Raw genomic sequence first — 27,551 nt, forward strand, 5'->3', positions numbered from 1 at the left:
TGTATAATAGGGATACAGTATAGATTTATTTGAATTGTACCAGATATAGACAAAGTATGGACCACGGGCCACACACATCTCCGTCCTTTAATGCAGCCGACATACTCTTACCCTTCTGTTTTAAGCTTTTGTGTATACTATCTTTAAATAGCATACTATACAAGTACACAATACAGCTAAGGCATTCCATGTAGCTGCTATAAGCAGCTAACATAATGCAATGTAGTCGTAAATGCTCTTATCTTTCCCTCATCCCAAAACATACATCTGTATTGTAGCATTTGACCATGATCTTACCTTTCAACTTGCAGAATTTTTCCAAGACTTGGTAACTAATGCACTCTGTATAAAACAAGCAGAGTATTTTTGGGTTGGAGGTTATGAATGTCTGACATTTAGCATTGACACAAAGTTTCACAATGATAAATGAGGAAACAATGTAAGATGAACAGGATGTGAAAGATAATACCTTTATTTGTCTGTTAATACATCAAAAACAAAGACTACAGCTGTATGCTTGCTCGTGACTTGTGACTGTGTGCGAAGATCAAAGACTTTCAAGTGTCGACACTGCGCTTTGTCATGTCAGTGGTAACACAGACGGTGGCAGACGGAGTGTCCACTTAACAGTCGGAATTCAGTGCAAAGTGTGCAAAGTTAATTATCAATTTGATTCACTAAATGAGAAAAGGAGCCGTTGTTGCAACAGCTCCCAAAAAAAAAAAAAATTAAGGCACATTGGGACATGTTACTAATGTCACTGATTTTTTGCATGTGAAACTGTCAACAACTTGTCCTGTAAGACTAATGGAGCCCTAAAAAAAGGGAGGGGGATTCTCATGATGAAGATTCGCTGTGGCTGCGCAAGTCAATAAATTAGGTTCAGTCCTTCTGTCACTTTCACTCATAATAACAATTGCACTTGAGGTTGCATGATTTTTGATTGCTCCTCCAGGGGAAGAACAACGACACGCGTCAATGGCCTCCCTCAATCCTGCAGGTCCCTCTCCAGATACTTCCTCATCCGCAGGCAACGAGGACAACAGGTGCCCGGCACCATGCAGGTCCGATGAAACACCGCCTTGCACTCCTTGCACCTGTGCCACACACCGCGTAAAATGGGAAAGTTATTCTCGACATTGAAATGTCTTCTTTGTTTTTTTCCACGCTGCTTCAACACTTTTGTGACACTGCCATAGAATGAAGTGACATTACCTGGCGGTGCTGTCGAGCTGGAAGGGGAAAATGATGTCGTCACTGTGGCACATCTGGCAGATGAAGCCCCGCTGTGTGCACAGGTTGCAGCTGAAAACGTGGCTGCTGGCGAAATGGCACAGTGACGCCAAAAAGGGGGTGTACTGGTTTTCGGCAATCTTGAGGAGAAGACGGCGACATTTAGTATGGGCACACTATTAACCCTTTCAGGGACAGCGGTTACGACAGTGGACAACTTATCATGTTAGGTGGTTCAAGCTTAAGTCAAGCCTCATGAATATCAAATCAAAATTAAGTCGAGCATACCTCCCGCAGGTCCTTCACGCTGTACAGGCCGCTGGACTCCAGCAAGTAGGTTCGCTGCTCCATCCTAGTGGGAGCATGGAAAAAAAAAAAAGACACTTCCTGGCAGTGAATTGCGAGACATCTCAACACACACACATTCGGCTCAGTACGCACCTGGCTTGGAGCATCTTGCGGGGTCCGCTGCGGCAAGTGAGCAGGTACTCGCCCAGTATCCGCAGCCTGCGCCGCAGGCTGTGCACAAGAGCCATTGTGTCGGAGTGTGTCGGCAAGTCGGGATTGAGCTGGTCCAGGTTGAGCAGAGGCTCCTGCTCCACCTGAGTCAAGATCCACAAGGCCTTCCTGGACACCTGGACACGCACACAGACATGCGTCAACACATGGAAACGGATAAAGACAGATAGTCCGTGGCGAGGCGCGCGCCCACCTCGCGTTTATTGAGGTCCCAGTTGTGCAGCATGCGCGAAGGAATGACGGTGGTGTCGCCGTGGTGACAGGAGTCGCAGTAGTACTGGCCAGAGAACTCGCACAGACGGGCTCGTCCCAACGAAGGGCCGATCTGCTGGGAGCAGCCTGGACATGCAACTCAATGTAAGTCCAGAGTTTGAGATAAATGTATTTAAAACGTAAGACGGTCGAAAAAGGAAAGTACCGGTAGTCATTGGGGAAGTGGCAACAGATGACAATGTCATGTCGGGTAAATAAATAAAATAATTAACAACAATGAGTATATTGACGAGAAAGAGATCTAATTGGCTACAGATCCAACAAGATGGCACCAAAACCCTATTTTTCGACAGCCTAATAATAGAAGGTCCTCCCCTCACTTCAGCAAGGTTCATTGACATGGATGTTCCACAAGATGGCGCCAACGCACTACATTTTTTACAGATGGGTCTTTGGCACGTCTTTGGGCATTTCAGCAACAATACAAACACAAGGAATAGTTTTTCATGAATATCGGAGGATAGGTCCTCAAATAATTAAACTACTGTGCAGCGAATCGCAAAGAGGCAATGGTACACTGTGCCCCCTTGAAAACTTTTGTAGGAGTACATTACCTGCACATTTGAAGCTCTGCGTGTCCAGTCCCTTCTGCGAGGGCACAGTGCACAAATGTACCAGGAGCGGTCCGTCTTCTTTGAGTCTGTGCTGAACCAGTCTGTGCAGGTTTCCGCCGCCACCCCGGCCAACAGCGGCCGCCTCCTCCCCACTTTCCAAGTACGAGTCCAGAGCCCCACGGATCAGGGCCCTCCAGGAGTGAGCCTCCTCCGCACATTCCGCCCGCAGTCGGAGCGTCTCGCTGAGCGTCAGGAGTTTAAAAAAGTCAGGTCCGCCCAGCGCGACGTCGGGCACCACGTCCCGTACTTCCTGGATGGGGAACGTCATCCGCAGCAACTTCTTTCCTTCTTGCACCCGGAAGCCTTTCAAGGCCTCCAGGGAGAGCGAGAAGACGAGAGGCATCCACAAGCGAACGTCAGCGTCCAAACAACAATAGAGCACCGCTTCCTTGATGGAGTCCCTTTCCAAATCCGCTGTGCGAGTCCAGTTGAATTCCTGAAGCGGAGAAGGCGAGCAGCATCGCTCGGGGCTGCAAGAGGCGGAGCACGGGAAGAAGACGCTGCTGTCATCCGCGCAGTTCTCACTGGGTAGCTCCAGAATCTCCCACTGCTCATCCACGCAGGATACGGGCCTGCACTTGTTGACCGCCTCCACAATGCGGTCCAGCCAGTCCTCCGCCTCGTCCTGGTTGGCGGCGCGCAGGTGGAGACGCTTACCGGGGAAGGCCAGCTCGAAGCGGCCATCGGACGAGGCCAGGCGGGCGTCCTCGCACCGCAGCAGGGAGCAGTTGTCGCAGCAGCTGCGCTCCTCAGCGTTGAGGTAGAGGCGGAACTCGAAAGGAGACAGCTCGCAGTAGTGGTCCCGCCACATTCCCATGGCGCCGCGGCGCTCCAGGTGGCCGAGCTTCAGCAAGCCTCGGAAGGGGTTGGAGAGGCCTAGACGAGGCGGAGGCAGACGAGACGGATGTCACAACAAAGACTGCACCGCAGCTGTATTCTTTTAGACTAGATAAACTTTATTGTCCCACAATAGGAACATTTTTGGAAAAAAGGGGGCGTGGCCTAGTGATTGACATCAGGATCAAGTCTCATTTGCTAGAGGGCAAGCACCTGCCCTTGTGTCATGTGAGATCACTGCAAATCAGTAAATGAGTTACCTATTTGACGGCGATGCACAACACTAGGTGGCGACTGCGAGTCTGCAGGAGGAGGAGGAGGAGGAGCTGGAGCAAGAGGGGGAGGAGGTGACCGTGGCAACTCAAGGTCTGATTCCTCGTCCACACGAGGCTTGTAGATGTCTTCGTCAGAAATCCAGGCGCGAGAACGCTAAAATGCCAGAGGCAATAAGCTAAGTCATCAAGCACTAGTTCATATTTTTGACGCACTTGGGTCTCATGATGACTTGGGTTTCAAACCCTTTCCAATTTCAAACAGGGACTGTCATGACTTGATTTAGAGTGCTGGCAAGTCTCAAGCTATTGGCGAAGAATAGCGGCTGATTACATGCACAATGACAAGAGGAGAGAGATTTTCGAAAAAAAAAAAGGTTTTGCACCTTGTTTTGCATTCTGACAAAAGCCACAAAATTTTGAGTTGCTCGCTCACCATGAGGGAATCTGATGGCAGCTCCCTGTTCGGGACGCTCTCGGCTCCTTTCTCTCCGAGGTCCAGCTCGGCCTTCTCCAGGTCTGTCAAAATGGCAGGCTGCGCACGGTCAACATGATTCCGGGGGGGCGAAGGCAGCTCGGCGAGCGGCGGAGGTGGTGGTGGCGCTGTGTCCGAGATAGCACAACTGGGCGGCTGGTCGCTGTCGGAGAAGTGATCGGCGCCAGAGCTGGAGACAAAGGAGTCCTCGCGCATGGAATCCTGACTGGAATTTCCGTTGTCCTGGAGCTCGGGAGGTGACCTGAAGAAACATTTTTTCAGCTTCTGTATTTCAAAGGCCATTCACGCTGATGTGCACTGGTTCCACGAACAACATGGCTTCAAACAGAGAAGAGCTAGCTTCCAAAAGCACAGTGTTGCCAACTGAGCAATTAGGTCACTCAACTCGAGTTGTGTGGCCTTTAGCAGAATTCCAGTGTGCCCCCAAAGATAGGCCAAACGGCAATGTGGGCAAAAAAAAAAAAAAAACCACAATGAAACATGAGCTAAAAGAAAAAGTTCATGGCATGCTTACGCTTTCTGGGGCGCCTTGGTGCTGCCGCTGATGTCGCAAGAGGACCACTGCTCCCCCGCGGGGCTGCGCAGGTCTTGCCCCTGTAGAAGGCTGTCTGAGCTCAAGCTGGAGGAGAGCTGGGAGGAGCCTGTGGTGTCGAGGCTCAGCGTGGACGAGTTGAGTCCTCTGGTGACCCCGCGGGACCCGCGGGAAGCCCTCAAGACCTGCGGCCCGGCGTCGGACGATCCCGACGACTGCGACACCGCATCCCACGCGTCTTTGCACGCGGGCCGTTCGACCGTTCCGTTGACGGGTGGGTCCGGAGAGTCGGCCGGGCACGGGGCGCAGAGTCCGGCGAGGCTGAGCGGCGTGGTGGTCCACTGATTGAGGACGGCCGACTTGTACGAGAGGTTGAAGGTGAGCGAGGCCAGACCCTGCAGGTAGCTGAGCAGCACCTCGCGCTCCTCGCCGTTGAGGAGCAGGGCGCCGGGCTGGTAGTGCGCGCGCAACTTCGAGCTCTCCCTGAACAGCGACACCAGGTAGCACTCCAGGAGGCCATGGTTGAGGGCCAGACGCAGCCACGCGCGGCACCGTCCCACGTCCGTGCCCACAAAGTTGATTTTCTCCAGCTCGATGATCACATCGCTGCAAATTGAACAGAGCGCACAAACACTTCTTTGAATGATTATTTACAAAAAAAAAAAAAAAAAGCTACAGTCACAGCACAAAGATTCTGGTGGTGGGACTCACCGATGGGTGACGGTCTTAAGAAGGCTCCAGAAGAAAGGCTGCGGGAGGGGTCCGCGACCATCTTTCCGGCCACGGCCGCCGGCCTCCCAGCGGATGTACTTGCTCTTGATGCCGTGGACGAAGATGGCCTCCAGGGCGGAGCACAGCAGGTTGGCGTCGCCGTCCTCGCTGGTGACCACCGCGTCCGACGTCACGTAGCGCCTCTGCAGGGCCTTGAGCGACTGCGCCAGCTTCTCTTTAATCTGTGTGACGGGAAGGAACGTGACAAGCACTTCCTCCTTTTATTTTTTTTTTTTATTTTATTTTTTTTTTAACGGAAAAGATGCTCGCGGAGATGGCATGTGCAGCCCAAAACTGCTCGCTCAAGACCACTCAAGATGTGCTTGGAGTGGGGTCAATGGCCCCGTGCTGACAAGGCAACATTGTGGCGAGAGTCACATGATGCCAAGATCGTGAACGCATGATCAATGACTGAAGACTCTGCAGCTCTCTCAAGCTATTTGAGCTGGGTGATAAAGCCTCGCTTATAGAAAATACAGACAACCATGAATGAATTTTTGTTTTTTTCGCCTTCCGGGATTTGCTTTAGTTCTGCTGATACACAAACAAGCTTTGAAATAGTTTTCCCCCCCAGCATTAACTTTCACACAAACAACTGAAATTAAAAGCTCTTCGGTGATTGTTACGGATCATCACATGAGCCTGACATCCGTGTAAAAAAAGTCATCATGTCATAAAACGAATAAAGTCCCAAGTTTTTTCGAGAAATTTTCTCACATAATGCAGTCCTTTTTATTTTATGGCAAAAAAGTCATATTTTCTAGAATAAAAAGCAGAATATAAAGTTGTGTTTTTGAATTTCTCTTCCCTTGTTAAACCTTTCACTTTCGTAGTGAAATAGGATGTTGCCTTGGACAATTTTAATTTTGTAAAAATGCGACTTCTCACCCTCGAAAAACAATATAAGAGCTGATTATTTATTCCCTTGAAAACATTTTTTTAATCATATTTTTTTAAACATGATGACGTTGCCCTCCAAAGTAGGAAACTTTTTAAGCCCGATGGGCACCTCTGGACCAAAACAAATAGAAAGACATTCGTTCCAATAACAACATCTCCTCCTCCTCCTTTAATCATGGGTCTATTCCTGCTTCTTTAAACACCGATTATCTGTTAATCTAATCCCAATGACACTAAAAATAAAACAGACAGGAAGACAAGAGAGCCAGTAACCTTTTTTTTTTCTCTCGGCCGGAGATGAATGTGGCGGTCAAAATTGACATCAAGACTTACCTGTTTGACATGTTCACCCTGCTGCGTCGTGTCTGGCGTGTGTGTGGCTAACATGGCACCTCCTCCGAGCTTCTATACCCACATGGCATGCTGCAAAGGAACAACATACAACGCAGAGAGAGAGGTAGAGATGACACTGCAGACAGTTTTTAGTGATGGAAAAACACAAGCATGACATGTGATTGACCAAGTTTGGTTTCTCCTTCCTCACTCGTGTCATGCCAGTGAGCCACTCGTACCTTTTCCATCCTGAATCTGTTTTGGGAAGTGGTTTTAAACCCTCTGAGTTCATTCTTAAAAATAAATCAATAAATTCCAACTTAAAATTCCTGCTGAGAAACAGATGACAGGAGTGGAACCATTTTCACATTGCATTCCGGATGACAAGAAATTAGCCTGGTGCAATCAATCACATTGAACACGGTGACCATAAATCAAATCTTGATCTGAAATACGTACATCCAAACAGGCAAATATTTCACCACTGTCTCCTTGCCGAAAATGTGCACGCTACAATAGAAAAAGCATAACAAATTCACTGCAACATAATGAATTCAACTATGAACTATTTATTTAATTTCCAAATCAGTCAAATGCCTTGCAACAAAAACGAGGGTTTGAAATGTGCCTATCATGTGACCGACACTCTGATGAGCGCCCCGAGGAAGCAGACGAGTCCAAATCACAATTTGAAATGATCCAATCTAGATAAGACCACTCAAAAGCAGAATGATTTGACCGTTTAGAAAAAGTTTCAACAACCAAACGAACTCGTTTATCTTAAGCATCATCTACTGCCCGTCGCTTTTGATTCTCGTGTTAGCCGCTGGCGACACACATGGAGATTAATAACCACACCCAACATGCACGCACAGATATACACATCTACACACACACACACACACTTCAAATTCTCATAAAAGTTAAGAATTGAGACTTTAAAACCAGATAAGCAGCAACATGTCGTAGCTAGCTTAATCGCGTCCTCACCGAGATGCAGACTTGACTTTCCATTTAGGTCCAAAACCAAAAAGTGTAAATCAGGAAGGGGGCCGCTGGGTTAAGTGTAGTCCGTACATATTTCTATCATCACGCCACTCTCTAAAACTTTTTGTAATAGGAACAAAAAGAACACCGACAGTCAAGGTTTGTTTACTCCAGACTGGAACGAAGTGTACGGGGGAGCGGAGAGGTGCACCATGGGAAAAAGAGTCTATGGTGCATTCACTACAATTGGGTGTTTTAAAATTACGATACAGGATCTCCATATAGGAAACTTCCCGTTTTACAAATCATGTATATTGTCTGCATCGCGAGCGACTGAATTGTCTCAGCCAAAAATGTGAAGATATGCCAAATGTGGAAAAAGTCTACCTGTTCAGCACACTTGCATGTATCATATCACTCATTTTTATTTCCTCATCTTGACTAAAGTTAAATCATACACGGACAGAATCATGTTCACTTATCCAACTAAAATATCCAACCAACAAATATTGTTTCGTGTCTTATTTTTTCTGTGAAGGGAAGCATTACGAGTGTCGGCAAAGGCAGCACGGTTTCAAAGCAGCTCTCGCGATGCCGTTCAGCGAGACTGAAATATATTTCAGTAGCCACACCCACCCCAAAAGATACACTATAAATGTCCATATTAATACCTTTCTGTACGTTATTGTATATTTACATTCAATTTACATTTTATTTTATTTATTGCTAATATATTTTAATCACTATTAAACACATTATATAAAGTATTGAAACAAAATGTAAATTAATAGGTGGATTTTGAATGTGTCCGCAAAAAATGAATGTAAAAAAAAAAAAGGAAAGAAAAACAAATGACAATATAAGAACAATCATTAAAAACAGGATTGTCTCATAAATGCTATGTTTAATGAATAACAGCATTTAAATTGACACACAGACACCCACATGACATTAATAATAATAAAGTTAATCATTTTTATTAAAAACAAAACAATGGGAAAACATCACCCAGCAAAAATCAGCAACATGTGCGACTATTGTTCGATGCCACATGACAATGTGCGTTAAAAAAAAAAAAGCTTGAACTCAGGTTTGTATGCCTACTCGAGACAACATGGACAGCACCATACAAAAATCACCGCGACGTCACTCCCATGGGGCCTCGGCGCAGTCGTCTGCGCTGGCGTACACCGCCAGTTCCTCGTACAAGTCGCCTTCTCCGTACGCCTCGATGGTCAGGCCCTGCGCACGAACACACGGGCACCGCATTACTTTGTAACGTGTGTACCTAATGCTGTGGCCTAACTCACCTCATAGATGTGTTCGATTTCCGGCTCGTCGTAGATGCGCTCTCTGCCTTTCAACTAGTCACAAAAAAGGAATGAAAAGAGAATGGCAAATCAAAATGGCTACTGCGCGTTCTCAGCTGCAGTTTGGCTGACAAGACCCAAATATTCTACATTGTACAGTGAGGCAATGAGCTAACATTAACGAGCGACCTTCGGTCATTGTTTTCGGTCTTCTCACCATTATGCGATTGCGCTGAAGCAAAAGCAACACAATAACCCCCAGCATCAGGCCTTGCAGGACCATAAGTGCATCCTTCATGTTGCTTCGGTGCACTGCCTCTGCTCGGTTGACGGGCCCTGTCAGGGGGAAAATTACAAGTTGACATGTTTGATGAACAAACTACCCAAAAAAACGAGCACACGCTTTGGGGGCAAATGGGGTAGCATCACCCTTTTGTTGTGAAGAAAAACATCAGCTCAATGAAGAGAACGTGTCTGGAGGAACCTGTGGCGAGTATAGGCTCTGTCCTACACAAGATAGCATTATCCCTTGTTTATAGATTTACAAACCTAGCCTGTAGTTCGGACATGGCAGATTGCTGTCACATGTGAGGACAGTTGTTCTTCCACTTGATGTAATAGTTCATATGACAAGTAGAAAATCTTTTTTTCACCCCCACCCCCCAAAAAAATCATTAAAAATCCATTGTTTGGAGTTGCTACCTACTGGCAACTTGCAGCTGAGTGCCGGTCCCCCACGTCTCATTGATCCGGCAGAAGTAGACGCCGCTGTCCTCGGGGCTCAAATCGTGCAGGATGAGGAAGGCGTTGAGCGTGAGGTCTTTGTGGCGAGTCACAGCGCCTTCCAGCAGGCGCCACTCAGCGACGTCTTGGTCATAGCGGGCGGCCTTGTACCAGCGCGCCTCGGCCGGCAGGTGCTGCTGGGAGGAGGCGCAGTAGATGGTGACGAACCGGCTGGGCCTGACCCCATAAAAGCGCGGCTTCTGGGTGATGGAGAGCTCGCGGCTCGCAGCGGCTGAGTGGACCAAAGTCAAATCATTATTGCTGCATACAATTCATAATAATGTACGCAACCTATCTATCCATCTATACACATGCTGTAAAAATACATAAATGAAATTAACAAGAGGTATAATAAGAATACTACTCAGACTAACTTCCTCTTTTCCTCCAGATGTCCAGGAAGTGAAGCGAGTCCGCAAAATAACGCATCAAAACAAAAATGAGACTTATTTTACCTGACATGTGGAGTAGAGTTAGAGCGCACAATCCACCGAGCAACCAGCACATGATGGGCATGCAAAGACACAAACACAAACAGAAGAATTAATCGAACTGCTGGAATCCGTGCTTGAAGCAGTGACAGTGTGCAGTCATGAGAAGAGTAGTCTCAATTTCACTTGTCAGGATGCAAACAAGAGGGCGGAGCCATGACAGAAGGACAAGAAAATATAAATCACAGAGTTAAACGGAAACTTGTGTAGATTACTGTCTCATGGAGGGTACGGCCAGTCAACGCAAGGGTCATGCTACCCTGTCGACCCCATAGCACAGATGTATAAAGAATATGGGAGGTCGCGATGACACGGGTTGTACTTGCCAGAAATTCCTGCAGCTCATTTTTCTTTTTTTAGGCTTGGATGTTTTTCTTCAGAAGAAAATATGTCTCACCACCCTATAGCCCACAGCCAGACATACAGTACATTATTTAAAAAAAAAAACTGAGGTTGCTGTTACATAAAGGACAAGAGCCAGTAAATGCCACAGGTTCCTTTCGATCTTTTTACTTTTTGGGGCTGGCATGTTTTTCTTGGTAAGAAAATACATCTCGCCACTCTACAGCCTCCACACTGTCAGTACTTGCCAGAAATCGAAATTGCTTCTTTGGGCTGGGTTCTTTTTATTTGCATGACAATGTGCCTTGTGTTTTGCGGCCCTACATCGGACTTACAAATCTGTCACGTGTAAGACAGAGCATGGGGGAAAAAAAAAATCTAAATTCATGTTCAGCAGCAGTTTGGGGAAGTTTTTCTCCCGTTGCTATATATGTGGCATGTTTTGAATTCTAGAGCTTGATGATATTTTGTGTTGCAATTTGACAAGGCGGCCACTAGATGACGTCTTTTAAGACAAAGACTTTCCCATTTACTTCAGAATTCACAGTAACGAATATACACGATACAGACGATATAACACAATATAACACAAACACACACGCCCGGGCATGCATCTCCACTGCATCCCAAATGTAAACAAAATGTGAGTCAGGATTAAAAGAAGGTGGTCAAAGTTCCCGACGGTAAATAACACAATGCATCATTTCTTCCCTCTGAATAGGACACGCAACAAGTTTCGATCAACACGTCGGTGTACGTGTACCTGATATTCAAAGTAAGACCTTTTCAATTAAGACAGAAAGTGAAACAACCTTTTAAAAGAGTCACAGCAGCATCAACGTAAGGGTCAAACAAACGACTCGAAGAGTCGACCTATTAATAATAATCTTCATATCATATGGACATGTAAACATGAGTGCTGCCCTTTCAAGGCCTCCTGGCACGACAACGGGAAGAGGACAAAAACATCTATCTATCATGCGCGCTGATGGATGAAGTTCTCTTTTAGACGCTCATCATCCCCAGCGGCTGCAACTGGACCTGGTCGGCCCAAAAATAAACATAGTGCAAGATTCAAGCGGCTCTCGCGACGCGTTAGCCACCCGCTAACGAGCCACAAACCGGCGTTCATGTTCAACCACGATCGGGTTTGAATAAAAGTACAGTCTTCAAAAAAGGGGTATCGAAGGAGAACGCTACCCGTGAGTAAGGCTTGGCGTGGTCACTTGGGGAGTTGTTTCTGTTGCTACGTGAGGCTAGAGGGCGGCCATTTTGTAGGCCGGTGGCAAACATGGCGAATTCGTTGCCTCTTTTTTACCATCGAGTGAGACAATCTTTGGCCGAGGGATGTTCAGAGGATCATCAGCCTTTCACCAGTCATGCTTGGCAACCGCAACCACCCAGAGACATAACTCGGACTCCACACCGAATAATTTAGACCTGAAAAAGCTTTTTGGGATCAAAAGTGGAACATGATCAGATTGACCTTGATAACTGACAATCTACACAAACATTTAGGTTCATAACAGAATCGCGACGATGGAACAGAAGTGTTCAGGATAACGCTTAATTCTTCAGCGCTGTTATGTTAATCGCAACCGCACTGTAAGGCAAATATTTTATACATCACGCCATGTGACGTGGTGGTTCTGAGAAAGCGAAGGCACCGTAACAGCCCAATTCGAGTTCTGTGTAAAAGGCAAAGTGGGCGAATGCCTAATTGGCTTTTGTGGCAATTTTGTGGGATCTCGGTTTGAAACTTGCAATTCAGAGACTCCCAAAAGTCCTCTTATGAGCGCTCTGGAGAACTCGATCGCTGCTCGCCAGCCTTCTTCTATTCATAGGGGAGGAATTAGCTCCTTTTGATCATCGTAACAATGTCCACAAAATGCAGTTGGAACAAGTGCAACTTGAGATCCTACAAGGTAAAGTTCGTATTGGGGAAAAAAAGGTTTTGGTTATACAAGCGACTCTCTGACATGTTCTTCAAGGCTGCCGAGGACTCGGTCTGGCTCAGGGGCAGAATGCAGCACCACCTCATTCGTAATTTCCAAAGGTATTGATTTGGCACTCGATCCGGAAGCGCCAGGACCAGGTCGGGGTCCCGGCTCCGCCGCAGACACAGACCCCTTCTCCTCAGCAAGCTCCACGTAGCCAGCATATAGAGCTCCCATTTTGCGCGCAATCAATCCCTCTTTTTCCGGCGGGTCTTGGTCTTGGGCGGCCCCTCTCATGGAGCGACGCAGGAAGGCGGCGTGACGGAGGCCCCGTCGCAGCAGGTGGCTCCGGTAGGCCCGCTGGATGACGGTGGCAGCCCACGCTTCCTCCTTGTGGCGTACGGTGGTGGTGATGGGCGCGAAGGAGTCCGAGGTGGGGTTGCTTTGGAGGAACTTGGTCTTGATGCTCTCCCGCATGGCCGCCATTTCCAGCGTGTCTCCCAGGACCATCTGCGTGACGGCCATCAAAACGTCCAGGCAGTGGATGCGGTCGCCGATGACCAGCGGGAGGTCCATCTGGATCAGACGAAGGCGGTTGGGCTTGGCGACCCTCAGCGGCTCTTGCAGCGCGTCGCAAAAGTCCGGGAGCCGGACGTACTCGATGAACATGGTTCCGGCCGTGTCGAATTTCTCCCAGGTCTTGTTGAACATCTCAAAGTCCTCCTCACACAGCGCGTCGCTGCTCTCCTCCTGCGCGACGTTGAAGTTCTCCAGGATGATGGCGATGTACATGTTGACCACCACCAGGAAGGAGATGATGATGTAGCTGCTGAAGAAAATCATGCCCATGCCCGGGCTGCCGCAGTTGCCCCTCACGTCCGTGCCGGGGTTCTCAAAGTCGGGATCGCAGTCGGGCGGCTCCCTGTTGAGCATCGGCAGCAGGAGCCCGTCCCAGCCGGCTGAGGTGGTGATCTGGAAGAGGCAGATGATGCTCCCGCCGAACGTCTCAAAGTTGAAGATGTCGTCGACGCCCGCCTCCTTCTTGACGTAGGCGAAGTTGGACATGCCGAAGATGGAGAAGATGAACATGATGAGGAAGAGCAGCAGGCCGATGTTGAAGAGGGCGGGGAGCGACATCATCAGAGCGAAGAGGAGCGTCCGGATGCCTTTGGCTCCTTTGATGAGTCGCAAGATGCGACCGATCCTGGCCAGACGGATCACGCGAAAGAGGGTCGGTGACACAAAGTACTTCTCGATCATATCTGACAGCATCGTGCCTGTAAGAAAAGAACTTCGGTGAATGACCAGAGCATGATATCGGTATTTCCTCCTGTCCAAAAGTGAGGCTATCCCGTCGCAAATGATAATACAATATGACATGATGTTATTTTGTCAGGTATGGAAGACAACAATTCTTTGTCGCGCTCACTCACCCGCGATGGAGAGGATGACGACGATAAAGTCGAATATATTCCAGCCGTTGGTGAAGAAGTACTGTCGCAGAGCAAAGAGCTTCAGCACGCACTCGCCGGTGAAGACGGCAATGAAGGCTAGATTGACTTTAAAGAGGAAGTCCTCCTTCTCCGCGCTTTGGTTGTCCGTCTCCACCATCATGGTCACCATGTTGAGGCAGATGAGCACCATGATGAAGATGTCAAAGAACTGCTGACTGATGAGGTCGAACACCAGGCCCTGAAGGACGTTCTGCCAAGGTCGGGATGAAAACACAAATCCAAAAGGGTCAATTTCAGGGCACCTGATGATGTCGGTAACATGATAAGTTGTCCACTGTAGTGACCGCTGTCCCTCAAACGGTTAAGTAACTTTTCCCGCTATGTCACATTTAAAGTCACATACGGTGGGACGGGGAATCGGCTTCTGCGGCTTCTTGGAACCGAGTTTCTTCATGGCTTCGTAGTACTTTTTCTGCTCTTCCGTCATGAAGATGTCTTTATCTCCCAAGTGCAGCAGCAAAAGCAGCAAAGGTCACCATTATCATTACTATCCGCCGCATTTCAAGAGAGAAACGTCATGCACAAACACTCATCTTTTTCTTTTGCTGGTTGAAGTTGTCGATGATGACGCCGATGAAGAGGTTGAGCGTGAAGAAGGAGCCGAAGATGATGAAGATGACAAAGTAGACGTACATGTATAGGTTGATCTCGTACGACGGCTGCTCCTCCACCTGAAGAAAAGAAAGAATATGGACATATGGTGACATTTTGCGATTTGTGTCTCCCCGATGAAGCGCGAGTGCTCACTATACTTACCTCCCTGGAGTCAACAGCAGCATACATGATGTCCATCCAGCCTTTAAAAGTTGCCTGCAAACATATAAGAACATGTTTAATTGATTGATTTATTTTTTTCTTAAACGCAGAAAATTCAAAGACGGGCGCCACGTACCACTTGCAGCAGCGACAAGTAGCCCTTCCCAACATTGTCGTAGTTGACTTTGATGTTGACCCAGCGGGCCTCCCCCGTGGCCTCTTGCAGGGCCAGGCACTCGCTGCGATTGTTGATTTCGGTGACGTCGAAGCGCTCCTGCGAGGTGGTGTTGACGCAGCGGTAGAACTTGCCGGCGAACATGGTGACGCCCATGATGCTGAAGATGAGCCAGAAGATGAGGCACACCAACAGTACGTTGAAGATGGACGGGATGGCGCCCACCAACGCGTTCACCACCACCTGGTGAGGTCAAAAGCGAGGTCGGTGTGGGCATGAGAACCTGATGGCACGGCGACGTCCGATGATTGACATCGCGACACTTACCGTGCTACGCTCCCACGCGGTGTAAAACATGCAAGCTAGAAGAAACGTCACACGCGCCAAAGCAGCCATCAGACACACAGTTGAAGCGCACTGCGTCATACTGACAGATGATGTTATGGTTAGCCACTTAGCATTCAGGTTAGCCCCTTAACATTACGGTTAGCCACTTAGCATTCTGGTTAGCCACTTAGCTTACTGTTGTAATTTGTAAGACCACAAGTGTCATAATACCCAGTACAAATTTGTTGCACATTTTGAACCTTTCCAAGGTCATCACACAGACCACTTCAGACAACCGGGCGTGGCAATCACAAGCATGGCTCCCTTCGCACCACTTACCCGCATGCCTTCAAATCTGGAGAGGGCGCGGAGAGGCCTCAGCGCTCTCAGCGTTCGCAGGGATTTGATAGGTCCCAACTCGGAGAAACCCAACCAGTGGGCCACCAGACTAATCAGAGAAACCTGCAGCGAAAGGAGACTGTTTGTGACCCGCCAGGCCATCGCCGGAACTTCACAGCGCTTACATCGACGATGAAAAAGTCCAGCCAGCACCAGGCGTTGGTGAAGTAGGTCTTGAAGCCGTATGCCGTCCATTTCAGGAGCATCTCCACGACAAAGACGAAGGTGAAAACTTTATCGGCATACTCCAGGATAATTTTGATGATTCGCCGTCGCTCAAGGTAAATGTCTTCAAAAGCCTGCCGAAGGATTGGACGACATGGATACGTCCCGACATGTCCTGTTTGGATGCGTTCCGGACACTTACCAGTGCGCCGCTGCTCAGCAAGATCATGAAGATGATGAAGGACTCGAACCAATCGTGCTCCACGATGGCGAAGCAGGTCTTGCGTAGCTTCCACCATCGCTTGCCCCCGATTGTGTCGACGTCCACGGTGAGGCAAGGCCAGCGCCGCACGCAATCTGATGGGCGAGGAAATCACCACGTTACTTCCGTAATGGTCAATCCCCGTTTATCGTGGGTGATATGTTCCAGACTGGTTGTTCTCAAACGTACTGTCAGTGAAGCAGGCTTCCGGGTCCACCGGCTCCGGCTCCTCCTCTTCCTCTTCCTCCGGTTCAGGATCGGGCGGCTGATAGTCCGCCGTGCTGCACAGCGACACGTCGCTGTCCTCGGTTGCCACGCCCATCAGCTGCTCGGAGCACAGCAGAGACACGCTGCGTAAGCAACACGAGGCACAACATTGTTTTTTTTTTTTTTGAAGAAGAAGAAAAGTACTCACTTTGACTTCTTTTATAAGACCGAGATCGTCTTCGAGGCTTTCCTGAAGAATAATACATTTTTTAAAAGTTTAAAAAGTTTAGAGCAGCACAGTAAAGTAGCAGTTAGCAGCCTCACAGTTCGTGATTATGTCATTCTTACCTCATCATGTAGGCTCTCTCCACAAGTGGAGGCATTGGAGTCGTAGTCGTCGTCGTCATCGTCCGGGTTTTCAAAGTCTGACTCTCCCTGAGCAATGGGGACGCTTCGAGCAAGCTCTCCATCCATAACAGCGCCAGGAGTCCGTCCTGGCGCCAAACAGTTTGCTATCCCGTCTACTTTTCGGACATCCCCACCGGTGTCCAAGTCGTTCATCTCCACGGCCTCGGTGTTGTCGTCCTCGGTCGCCTCGGGGTTTTTGTCCAGGATTCTGCGAGGAATCTCGGCGGCCGCCGCTTTGAGCCAGTCGATACCTCGCGTGATCCTCCCAACGGCGATCTGGAGGTTGTTCAGCTCCCCGTCGTCGTCCGCCGTCGACAGGTTGTCGCCGCTGAACGAGCTGAGCAACAGCGCCAGGAAGAGGTTCAGCACCTGAAGAGAAGAGGCCGCCCTTTCTCAGTCTTTTTTATTGTGACTGTATGGGAAATTGAGGTGTAACTCCAAATTTGTGCTTACAAATTACGCAAAAATAGAAACATTATTATAGACAATTGTATTTCTTTAACATAAAAAAAGAATGACGCCAGATTGAGTCTATCCATTCAAGCAGATTAGCTAATTGGGCTATCTGCTTCCCCGTTATGCTAGCCTTCATGCTAGCATGTATTAATTCTTGGATGAAGCAATACGATCGGCGCACGACCCTAAACGCTCATCAATTACAGTCGAATACGCCGTCTCCGATGACTCCCCCTTCACACATGCTCAGCAGCTGTTTGCGTTTGTTGGCGCGGTGGCGGCACGCCGACCTGAGATGGATCTGAACGCACACTCAAGGTCAAAACCGGCGTTTGCTGTCTCAAGTCGTTGGATTTAAATAGAAGCCTTCCATGTGAAGTGGATGAGTTTTGATTTTCTTTTTTTTTTTTTGTCGTCTGCATGTGTGGCGAGATCACATGAGCTACAGGCTCCCTGACATGGCGATTTGAGGTGGGTGTGATCATCTGGAGAATGTTGGCACTCGGTGGTCGGTGCTTTTCAGCTCTCCTGCTGATGAGCCATTTCCTTTTCGTTTCTATAAATAACCTACCAGGAAGTGGTCATGAGAGAGCGCGCGCGGAAATATTGCGCGTGAGTGCATGCCCGTTTTTCTTGAAGGGAAACAAGAAGAGAACATCAGTAATTCTGACGGTAGCAACACTTCAGGCTGGATGCCAGGGAAGCATTCATTGAAATTTGTTCCCTAACAAAATATTATAACCCTAATAATATAATAGGGGCTCTGATTAATCTATTCTATCGATTATTTTGAGATTGCTCAGGATGTTATTTTTTTTTAGTATAATTTGACAAACCAAACAACCAAAAAGGAAGCGTTTCTGAAGTTAACGCTCTGACTCACCACCAGATTCCCAATGACCATGACCATCATGAAGACGATGAGGCACATGCCCGCGCCGGACACCTCCATGCAGTCCCACATGGTCTCGATCCATTCACCGCACAGGATGCGAAAGACGATGAGGAAGGAGTGGAAAAAGTCGTTCATGTGCCACCGCGGCAGCTCGCACTCGTCGGAGATCTTGCAGACGCAGTCCTTGTAGTTCTTTCCAAAGAGCTGCATCCCCACCACGGCGAAGATAAAGACAATGATGGCCAGCACCAACGTCAGGTTGCCCAGGGCGCCCACCGAGTTCCCAATGATCTTGATCAGCATGTTGAGGGTGGGCCAGGACTTTGCCAGCTTGAAGACGCGAAGCTATCGGCACATCACAACCGGGAAAGACAAACAATGAGAAGAGAGCATTGTAGCGGAATGAGTGAGCGGCACTCACCAGACGGAAGGAGCGCAGGACCGAGAGCCCCTGGACATTTGCCAGGCCCAACTCCGCCAGGCTGAGGGTGACAATGATGCTGTCAAAAATGTTCCATCCCACTTGGAAGTAGTAGTACGGGTCCATGGCGATGAGCTTCAAGAACATCTCCGCGGTGAAGATTCCAGTGAAAACCTGAGAAAAGGTACAGAATCCATTACGATGCTACTGCAGGATTAGCATTAGCAAGTCTGGTATGTTTGGCTTGTGTGTACAATTTGTCAACATGTCACGCAATTGCCGTAATGTGATCATTCCTCCCCACTTATTCAGGATAACTGGCTTTCTTACATACTTTAAAATAAATAGAACAACTCGAAATTAGCCACCGAGTCGAACCACACTTGGTCATTAATTCAATCGCTTTTCATGATAAACGCCACTTTCCGCAATGCAAATGAACGGCAGCGAGTTGAGGAAATGCCAAGTAGCACGAGTGGGTTCCAAAATGTCCCCTCCTCACCAGGTTGCCCACGGAGAGCATCTCGTCAAACTCGTGAGTCATGGGGTAGTGTTCCATGGACATGAAGAGCGTGTTGAGCACGATGCAAATGGTGATGGCCAAGTCGAAGAAAGGGTCCATGACGATGACGTACAACCATTTTTTGAGAGCCAGCCACGGCTTGCAGCAGTTCCACTTCAGGAAAATGTTGGCAAACTTGTACCAGCCCGGCGGACACGGCCTTTGAGCGTCCTCCAACTCTGCGCAGATGGATGACATCTTTGACAAACGGTCTCCAAATCTACAACGTTCTTGTCTGTCGATGTCGAGCAAAATCAGCCGATTTTGAATCAGAGTGATAAGAGCACTAACGACAATGCGAAATAATATTAGAACACAGTAACAACTCGACTACTGCTAGCAAGATAAAATCTTACAGCAATGGCCAAGCTAATGCTCCAAAAGCCAATCCTGTGCACAGGAGGGGGCTCAGTTAATGTTTCCAAAGTTAATCTCAGGAATAGCGACGCTAATGCTACAAAAGCTAATCTAGTTTCTAAAATTGGTGTGGGCTGTATTCGCCAAGGTGACAACAACAGTGGGAAAGCATCCAGACTTAGGTCATGGGCAGTGACTTACTTCTCCAAAATTGAATGAGCCCGTCCTGGCAAAGGCCGAATGCTGACAGAGATCCTGACTAAAGTGTGCTAATGAAGCCATTAGCCTGGCTGAGTCACAACGTTACTCGGTCATTTTAGCTCTGCTTCAAACTTGACGCCACGTTTATTTCCTCGCACCCGCAAAGGGCTTAACGCCTTGGCCAACGGGAGCGTAACCGAGCAGTACCTTCCATGGCGCTCGTGGACCTCTGCCTCTGGCTGTGCTCATCCGTATGAAGCTCTTCTGGATCAAGCATCCCTGGAGACTTCTCCCGGAGCTCTTCGTCGTCATGACGCTGAAAACAAAACCACCCAAAAAAAAATGGAGCCTTACAGTTGACTTGGATGAATAGACTTGGAACAAGACAAACACCGACCACGACCATGGTAGGCGATCGAACAATGAGGGTTGGGACCATTTTCCCATTACAGTCATTGACAGCTGCGTCGTGCTCCAGGCTCAGCTCAGAAGCCGAGCGACGACTTGGCGACTTGCTACTCTTCAGAGATTCTCGACTTCCAGAATGCTGAGACTGCCGGGCACACGAGACATTTGATAAATGTTACTTGGGTGTAGAAGAAGAAATATTGACTTGTGCAAAGTATTGCTATAAAAGGCAGATTTCCGCAACAGACGGCTGAATGCTACAACAAGCGAGGATAAATGAGGAGTCAAGCTCAGCTAAGCTAGCGTTAGCTAAATGAAGCGAAACCCGCACCTGCTCTTGGCTCTTGAGCTGCTCGAGGATACGCTGGAACTCCTCCTCCTTCTCCTTGGCCTCGCGCAGCGTGGCCTGGTTCTGCTCGTCGTACGCCATGGCCACCACCGCCAGGATGAGGTTAATGAGGTAGAACGAGCCCAAGAAGATCACCACCACGAAGAAGAGCATGTACGTTTTGCCCGCCGCCCGCAGGATCTGCGTTTGGAACAAACGAAAAGCTACGACAAATAAGGAGGCGTTCCACATCCAGCCAGAAGGAGAAGAACCGCTTGCGGAATTCCAACCATCTGGAAGAGATTTTCCCAGTAGTCCTGAGTCATGAGTCTGAAAAGCGCCAGGAAGGCCCAGCCGAACGAGTCAAAGCTGGTGTAGCCGTAATCTGGGTTCCCGCCGGCCTTCATGCAAGTAAAGCCTTCGGGGCAGACTCTAGAGAGAAGTCATGGATGGGAAATGAGTGAAGACCGCGTCCCGGTGTGAGAAATGTGAAGAAATGACATCAGTACCCGGCATCAGAACTGTTCCCGCATACAAGAGGACCTTTGCTGCCTTCCAGAAAGTAGTAGTTTTCTGCACACAAACACCGCCAAACACTCAACAATTTGGCCAGGGTAGAAACAAATGAAGTACATGTTTTGGGAAATATTTTGGCTTTTTTCTTTTAGATTTATTTAAAAAAACGTATACATATTGACAGGTTGAGAAACAACTGAATTAACCTATTCGAGGATTGTTATACTGAATAATAAAATTTAAAAGTCTTCACAAACAAAATAAAAAAAATAAGTGCAATACCTTTTTGGGAGAATTTTTAAAATTTAAAAAGTACTTTTGGCAGATAAAATTTTACATATGGCGCACAACCAAAAAAAACTTTCCTCATTATTCAACTGAAACCCAACATAATTTGGAAAAACAAAATAATAATGTGACATGCGGAAAATTAAGTAAAATATCACCTTTTGTAGCCTGATTTCAGGGAATTTTGAGATTTAATTTTTATGTGTCTTTTTTTCCATGAAAAATCATTTGACAGACAATTCCGTAAAAATGTCAATATCTTTAGCCCTATTTTATTAACTTGAAATTCCTCATTCGGAGTCCTTATTCATTTTGGGGACTTTTCATATTCATTTTATTAACGTTTATCAAACACGCACACATCGTGCTCTTCCTCTGCAATGAATATCAGTGATGTCATCATCTGTTTTTGATGGTTTGACCACTCGAGAAGCACTTGGGATGCAACATACCCGAGTTCTCGATGTACTCCACGAAATCGAAGGTGCTGTTGGAATAATCGCTACTGTTGATGCCGATGGTCTCGTTATAAAGCACCAGCGGGTTGGTGACGTTGAACCACTCGCCGGTGTCATTGCCGCTGATGGGCCAGCGCACGCACTTGTGCCGCAAGTTGCCCATGAATAGCTGCAGGCCGACCAGGGCGAAAACGGCCAGAGCGAAGACCGTCAGGACCATCACGTCCACCATTTTCTTCACCGACTGGATCAAGGCGCCCACGATGGTTTTCAGACCTGGCGGGTAAAAGGAACGTGCTCGTTAAAAAGTAACTCTGCTGGGAAACGGAATTGAAAAATAAATAAATAAAAATAGAGCAGACCGGGAATCACAGTGATGGTTTTAAGGGCTCGAAGCACACGGAAGGTCCTGAGGGCGGACACGTTACCAAGATCGATGAACTCGGTGATGTACCTGTGAGAGGCGTCAAAGAAAAGAATCGGGGGGGGGGGGGCTGGTTAGCATGTCTGCCTTGCTGCGTGATGTTTTCCAAGCAGTGACGCATCAACTTGGATGGGATCCTATGTGTTGCTTACGCCATGCTGATCACCATGAAATCCAGCCAGTTCCACGGGTCTCGAAGGAATGTAAACGAGCCGACGCAAAAGCCTCTGGACAAGACTTTCACGGTGGCCTCGAAGGTGTAAATCCCAGTAAAAGCGTACCTGGGGATGGAAAAAAGACAACTCGTAGCGTCAAACGGAACGCCCGGACACGTGGCCCGCATACTCACTCGACGTTTTTACTCCACGCCGGCGGGTTACTCATGGTCATGAACACGCAGTTGGATAGAATAGTGATCATGATGAACATGCTGAATAATTTAAGGCGGCACGTTAAGGAAACAGTGTGACACTGGTGGGGGTAGCGGGGGGGGGGGGCTTGCATGGAGCTGCAGCGTGAAGGATATGAATGGATGAGGATTTTGATGGCTCCTCTTCTCACGCTGCTGAAGGGGCTCAGGAGGTAGCACGCCGGCTCGGCGTTGAACCTGTAAATGGTGTTGCCTTTGCTAAGCACGATGAACGTCTGAAAAGCACAAACGTGACCGTTGTTAAGAGAGACCTGCATTTAACCCTTTCATGCACCCTGTAACCTGATCACATGATAAGGGTTAAGATCAATGTCATGTCATTTCTTTCTCCATTACAAATCTATATTGGCACTCAATGACAACGTCATCTTATTTAAACTGCTTTAAAACTTGGCTTATTATATTCAATGACAATTTAAGAAGCATATTTTTTGTTTCAATGTTACCGTACTAAGCAGCACGGTGGACGAGTGGTTGGCTCTCGTTCTAAACAGTACACGGGCTTTCACTTGGATCGTGCTTTTTTTTTTTCTACCTTCAAGACATTCAAAGCGCTTTAACACTCTCCTAAATCATCGACTGATGACACATCTTCGGGAGCAACTGCGGGTTCGGTAACTTACTCAAGGACACTCAAGGCACATGTGACATGATCACAGCAGGGCTTCGGGTTGAACCCACAACCTTCAAGTTGGGAGTTGTCTACACTTATGTGAGCCATGGCCGTGCCACAAAAAAAACCCACTGTTACCACACGGTGCGACCTAAGTGCAGAACTAGTCATTCAGACATATATTCAGAAATAGGCTCACTAAAGATTGAATTAGTTGTTATCGAATCACTATTTTATACTTTGTGGGTAGACACTGAGCAGGCACGACAGAAACCCAGACCCTTCAAAACGACATTTTCCATAATATTTTACAGGGATGGGCAATTATTGATACGAGATATCACAATCAGCCTGATACTTGCCTTATTTTAAAGTATTGGGTACTGATGGAAGCTGCCGATACTTAAGAGCAAAAAAAAAAAAAAAAAAAGAATCACTAAGTCCTCCTCGGCACTAGTTGGCGCTATACTGTGGGAGATTGAGGTTGACATCATCTACGTCTGATTTATTATTTTTTTTTTTTGTCATTGTGTTCACTGATATTTTATATATCAAAAGTATTACACGTCTCAGTACTCTGTATCGGTGAGTTCTCAAAGAATGAATACTCGTACCGGTATCGGTCTGAAAATCCCAAACATTTCTTTTGGAGACACTTGGAACAGTTCAACTGACCTTCTGAGCCCTGTAGAAGGGATCCAAATCCTCTAATGGCGTGTTGATCATCTCCGCTGGAGGGTCTCCGTAAATCCACGGCAGACTCTTGCCCGCTTCCAAGTCGGCGTTGGGGGCCGCCGCCGCCTCCTCCTCCTCCACCTCGGCCGCCTCATGCCCGTCTACTCGGGCTGCCTTGTTTCGCTTTTCCGCTTGAAGCCTCTCGATCTCCGCCAGCGATTCCCGGGTGAAGGGGCGGAACGCATCGGCGCCTGGGGGAGGGAGCAGGGGCGCCATCTTGGCATTGCGAAGGGCTACGGCCGCACCGGGGTCACCCGAGGAGGAGCTGTGAGGTGGAAGATCCGTTGAATATGGCAGGTACAGTGTCAATATTAGGAAGTATTCTATCATGGCTACATTAAGCATCTTTTTAAAAAATGTACAGCGAAATATCCGTAAAAGCATCCGTGTCATGCAAACAGAAAAAAAAATGTAATTGCCAATGGATGTCACAGGGTGGCGCCAAAGACCTACTTTTTCTATTTGTAGCGCTTTGGCCTGTCGAACAGAAGCCTCTCCACTTACTTCAACTTAGTTCCGTGCCACCAAGATGCAACAAGAAAGCGCCAAAGCACTCCTTTTCTAGCTATGGGACCATCTTGCGGACTTTTAAGGATGAAAGCGGTTCCAAAATATAAATCGGTGAATAGGTGAAGTCAAGGAGTGTAAATTCGATGCCATATTCAAATGATTCATGGTATCGCTCATGTTGTCGGTTTATTGGTGGGAGTTCAAGTTGGAAATTGCTTTTTGGAAAAAACGACTGGAGTTTTTCCAAATGAAACACTAAAATTCATTAATCAGCTAGCCCGGGTACACGCATGAATGGTTGGCGCCCACACGCATACGTCGAGAGAGAGAGTGATAACACAGCGGATGATGCATTCCCACATGTGAGCAGGATTCGGTGGCTGCCCAGTTGCTTGCGGCTGTCAAGACGAAGCGTCGTGTTACAGGAGCCGAATGACTGCGCTCATTCCTTCCCGGGCTGAGCGGCGGCCGCCCGCCTTCACATCCCCTCCAGATAAACAGCTCGAATGGCCGAGCCCTTCTACCGGGCTGACTAACGTGCACTTTATAGGACGCCGGTGGGGGGGGGTGGGGGCCAAACACGACTGAGCTTCCGGCTTCGCACCCTCGAGTGCACTTTGCGAGCTCCCAAGCCACGTGGCTACGTGACACCTGATCGCCGGCCAGTAATGTTGACCTCCATTGCGTTGATGTATTTTTCTCACTCAAATCCCGAGTGTCGACTTCAGACATTGTCGGACAGAAAAGGACCTTTCACTGCGGAACGTTTGACTTTAACCCTTTCATTCACCCTGGAACCTGATAACATGATAAGCTGTCGATAGATGATGGCATGAACTACTACCCGACTTCCTGTTCCTGCCGTTTCTCCTTGTCCTTTCTTTCCTTTGTTGTTCAGTATTTGAGGAAGGTGAAATTATTTCATATTTTCATGGGGATTGACATTTTCTACACGTTGAAGAGCCAGTGCACAAATGGATGGTGCAGATATAGACCTAAAACGGTCATGGACAGACGAAGAGCCCGACGCGACGCTTACGACTCGCCGCTTCCTTCGACATTCGCCGTGCTCCCTTCTGTGCTGCGTTCTCACGGGTTCAAATCACGCCTCTGTGCTCCGTCGGCGTCAACGCCCTGTCAGTTGCCAATTAGCCCTGTATTTGGAACCCTATGGGGAGCCACTTAGCATTTTAAGCCCCACCGCCTGACTAATTCCTGGATTTACACTTGTGTGTGACAACGGGACTATCATCGTTATTAGCCACTTGGGGCCCTCTGCGTCTTAAGTCCCTGGAAATATCTGCATGCATCGTGCTACTGGTGCTGAGAGGGCAGCTGGTTGCGCGACGGCAGTAGCGCATACCCCGGCGAGCTGTAAAGACCAGAGCTAAGCCGGCTCGTGCGCTCTTGAGAGCCCACAGACCTCCACGCGAGCTTTGTGATTTAATAGACTTTGACAGAAGCACACACCTAGCGGCTGCGTCAGCATTTTTGCAATAAAAGGATCGGTTGATGAGCACTTGAACGGGATGCTAATTGGTAGGGATTGTAAAAATCTAGATATTTGTATCAATTTTCAACACGGAACAGATTAGGTAAGGGAGAGCAAGTGGAACGACCTCGTGGCCTCACCACACGTCCACTCTGTAAACAAACTCAGTGCTGCTTGTTAGCCTGTGGCGAACCGAAGAATATCCCATCCAGGCAAGAGGGGATTTTGCTATTTGATGAAAGTCTCAGTCCCAAATCGCCGCGAGAATAGCAAGGGGTCACCACAGTGTGAAGAAGAAGGTCCACAATGGACATCAAGATGCGTGGCCCAACACACACATGCCAAACCACTACAGAGAATCACCAAGTCTTCCCATTCCAAATATGACCCCGAGCTCAATTACAGGTCGGTTTATTAATAGAACAAATGTGCGCTGAGTATAACTTTAATTCAAGTCCAATAACTGCAACTGAGGCCCCAAACAACGTTTACATTTTGGCGGTATGACGCGTCATGATAAAGGTGAAAGGAAAAAAATCCCTTAAAACTCAGGACCATAACCCCATAATGGAGGTAGGCACCTCCACGCGAATATCTCACCTCTACTTTAAAAGTTTTCAACCTGCAGCATGAAATGAGATTATTTCAGTTAACGTAAACCAGAGAGGGTGAAGAGAACTCACGGGAAAGGTTAAGAGGTCACAATACCTGGCAGGGTCGAGAAAACGATCCCACAGACACCAGTCAAGTGGACAAGAAGGAGAATAAATCCTGCCGTCGTCTTCCAGAGCACTGAGGACGTGTTTGTGGTTGCACGGTTGGCGGCAGTCGTAGTGTTGCTGTGCGGGGCAGCTGCTGCTGACGCACCACAGTTTGAAACCGGAGGAGGAGTGCTCCTCCACTGCAGGTTAGCATCATTCACATCTTACTCGAGGCGTCCATGTTGGACCCAATTTCCTAGTGGCAAAGTCAAATGAAAATGCATGTAAATTAAGAGGGCCAAGTAATTTGACTCTTAATTGAGCCCGGAAGGTTGGAATTCAAAACATGTTTTTTTTTTGTTTTTTTAAAATAAAATAGTAAATCTTTAAAATATTTTACGACATAATTAAATTACATTCTACAGTTCTTCTACTACTTATTACTGCTAATAAGAAGAAGAATAATTATATATTATAATACTAATAATAATATTAATAATAAGAATAATTGGATTAATTCTGGTGAGTCTGAACCTTCACGGCTATTCCGCGGACTATTAAGAAAGGAACACCGTTACCATAGAAACACAAACAAACACTCCCGGAAGTGCAGTCGTATTTGGCAGCTGGTTTGTTTTATAGTTTTCCTTCTTTACATTTTAATACTTCAACGAATTTCCTACGCGTGGACAGTATACAGCGTAGCAAGTTGTTTTCAGTATAAAATATGCTTGTGGGGTAATTTTTTTTGTGTTTTAATATATCGCTACGACCGAATTCACAGAGTTACCGTAAACAAACCAATGGTGGCATAGTTACACGAGCCTGCTATCAAAGTTTACTTTCTTTTTTGGTCCGATGACGAACAACTGACCTCTTGACATTGAATAACTTTTTGTTTCATTAACTACAT

At 47.6% G+C, this 27,551-nt stretch overlaps 4 protein-coding genes across 5 annotated transcripts in view; 1 reads left to right on the forward strand and 3 right to left on the reverse strand.

The window, feature by feature from the left end:
* Positions 1-752: 752 nt before the first annotated feature.
* Positions 753-7,982, reverse strand: plekhm1 (pleckstrin homology domain containing, family M (with RUN domain) member 1). The gene is made up of 12 exons (XM_019865526.1): positions 7,771-7,982; positions 6,781-6,870; positions 5,488-5,729; positions 4,759-5,382; positions 4,185-4,485; positions 3,737-3,905; positions 2,580-3,515; positions 1,946-2,091; positions 1,675-1,868; positions 1,522-1,585; positions 1,216-1,373; positions 753-1,097 (listed from the first exon to the last, which is right to left on the reverse strand). The coding sequence occupies exons 2-12, from the start codon at positions 6,832-6,834 to the stop codon at positions 989-991; spliced, it is 2,997 nt and encodes a 998-aa protein (XP_019721085.1). The 5' UTR covers positions 6,835-6,870; positions 7,771-7,982; the 3' UTR covers positions 753-988.
* Positions 7,983-8,728: 746 nt separating this feature from the next.
* Positions 8,729-10,880, reverse strand: cd79b (CD79b molecule, immunoglobulin-associated beta). Its single transcript, XM_019865245.1, has 5 exons — positions 10,316-10,880; positions 9,784-10,092; positions 9,295-9,413; positions 9,078-9,131; positions 8,729-9,009 (listed from the first exon to the last, which is right to left on the reverse strand). Exons 1-5 carry the CDS (start codon positions 10,374-10,376, stop codon positions 8,914-8,916), a joined length of 639 nt encoding a protein of 212 aa, XP_019720804.1. The 5' UTR covers positions 10,377-10,880; the 3' UTR covers positions 8,729-8,913.
* A 214-nt stretch (positions 10,881-11,094) lies between these two features.
* On the reverse strand, positions 11,095-26,749 carry scn4aa (sodium channel, voltage-gated, type IV, alpha, a). The gene is made up of 27 exons (XM_019865162.1): positions 26,646-26,749; positions 23,876-24,200; positions 22,682-22,802; positions 22,507-22,594; positions 22,310-22,438; positions 22,096-22,187; positions 21,728-22,009; positions 20,981-21,044; positions 20,762-20,903; positions 20,475-20,672; positions 20,133-20,288; positions 19,943-20,051; positions 19,118-19,356; positions 18,616-18,789; positions 18,183-18,539; positions 16,784-17,212; positions 16,644-16,685; positions 16,418-16,553; positions 16,169-16,323; positions 15,927-16,100; positions 15,742-15,864; positions 15,037-15,318; positions 14,901-14,954; positions 14,678-14,815; positions 14,488-14,592; positions 14,064-14,334; positions 11,095-13,907 (listed from the first exon to the last, which is right to left on the reverse strand). The coding sequence occupies exons 2-27, from the start codon at positions 24,149-24,151 to the stop codon at positions 12,652-12,654; spliced, it is 5,592 nt and encodes a 1,863-aa protein (XP_019720721.1). The 5' UTR covers positions 24,152-24,200; positions 26,646-26,749; the 3' UTR covers positions 11,095-12,651.
* Positions 26,750-26,763: 14 nt separating this feature from the next.
* Positions 26,764-27,551, forward strand: part of dydc2 (DPY30 domain containing 2) — a 6,077-nt gene continuing 5,289 nt past the window's right edge. The window contains exon 1 of one of the 2 annotated variants that reach the window (XM_019865219.1): positions 26,764-26,844. The gene's annotated coding sequence lies outside the window, so the exon portion shown is untranslated. Of the gene's footprint in view, positions 26,845-27,212; positions 27,268-27,551 lie in introns of those variants that run through there. The other variant, XM_019865211.1, reaches the window with a different exon arrangement.

This window comes from Hippocampus comes, unplaced genomic scaffold (assembly GCF_001891065.2).
Source record: "Hippocampus comes isolate QL1 unplaced genomic scaffold, H_comes_QL1_v1.1 scaffold74, whole genome shotgun sequence".
Lineage (NCBI taxonomy): Eukaryota > Metazoa > Chordata > Actinopteri > Syngnathiformes > Syngnathidae > Hippocampus > Hippocampus comes.

Coding starts and splice junctions, on each gene's coding strand:
- plekhm1 (XM_019865526.1), bottom strand. CDS start 6,834: ATGTTAGCCACACACACGCCAGACACGACGCAGCAGGGTGAACATGTC. Junction 5,730..6,780: donor AGGGTGAACATGTCAAACAG/GTAAGTCTTGAT, acceptor CCCGTCACACAG/ATTAAAGAGAAGCTGGCGCA. Junction 4,486..4,758: donor ACCAAGGCGCCCCAGAAAGC/GTAAGCATGCCA, acceptor ATGTTTCTTCAG/GTCACCTCCCGAGCTCCAGG.
- cd79b (XM_019865245.1), bottom strand. CDS start 10,376: ATGCCCATCATGTGCTGGTTGCTCGGTGGATTGTGCGCTCTAACTCTA. Junction 9,132..9,294: donor TTCAGCGCAATCGCATAATG/GTGAGAAGACCG, acceptor TTTTGTGACTAG/TTGAAAGGCAGAGAGCGCAT. Junction 9,010..9,077: donor AAATCGAACACATCTATGAG/GTGAGTTAGGCC, acceptor GTTCGTGCGCAG/GGCCTGACCATCGAGGCGTA.
- scn4aa (XM_019865162.1), bottom strand. CDS start 24,151: ATGGCGCCCCTGCTCCCTCCCCCAGGCGCCGATGCGTTCCGCCCCTTC. Junction 22,595..22,681: donor CAAAATCCTCATCCATTCAT/ATCCTTCACGCT, acceptor GCCGCCTTAAAT/TATTCAGCATGTTCATCATG. Junction 15,319..15,741: donor CCAGATTTGAAGGCATGCGG/GTAAGTGGTGCG, acceptor TGACCTCACCAG/GTGGTGGTGAACGCGTTGGT.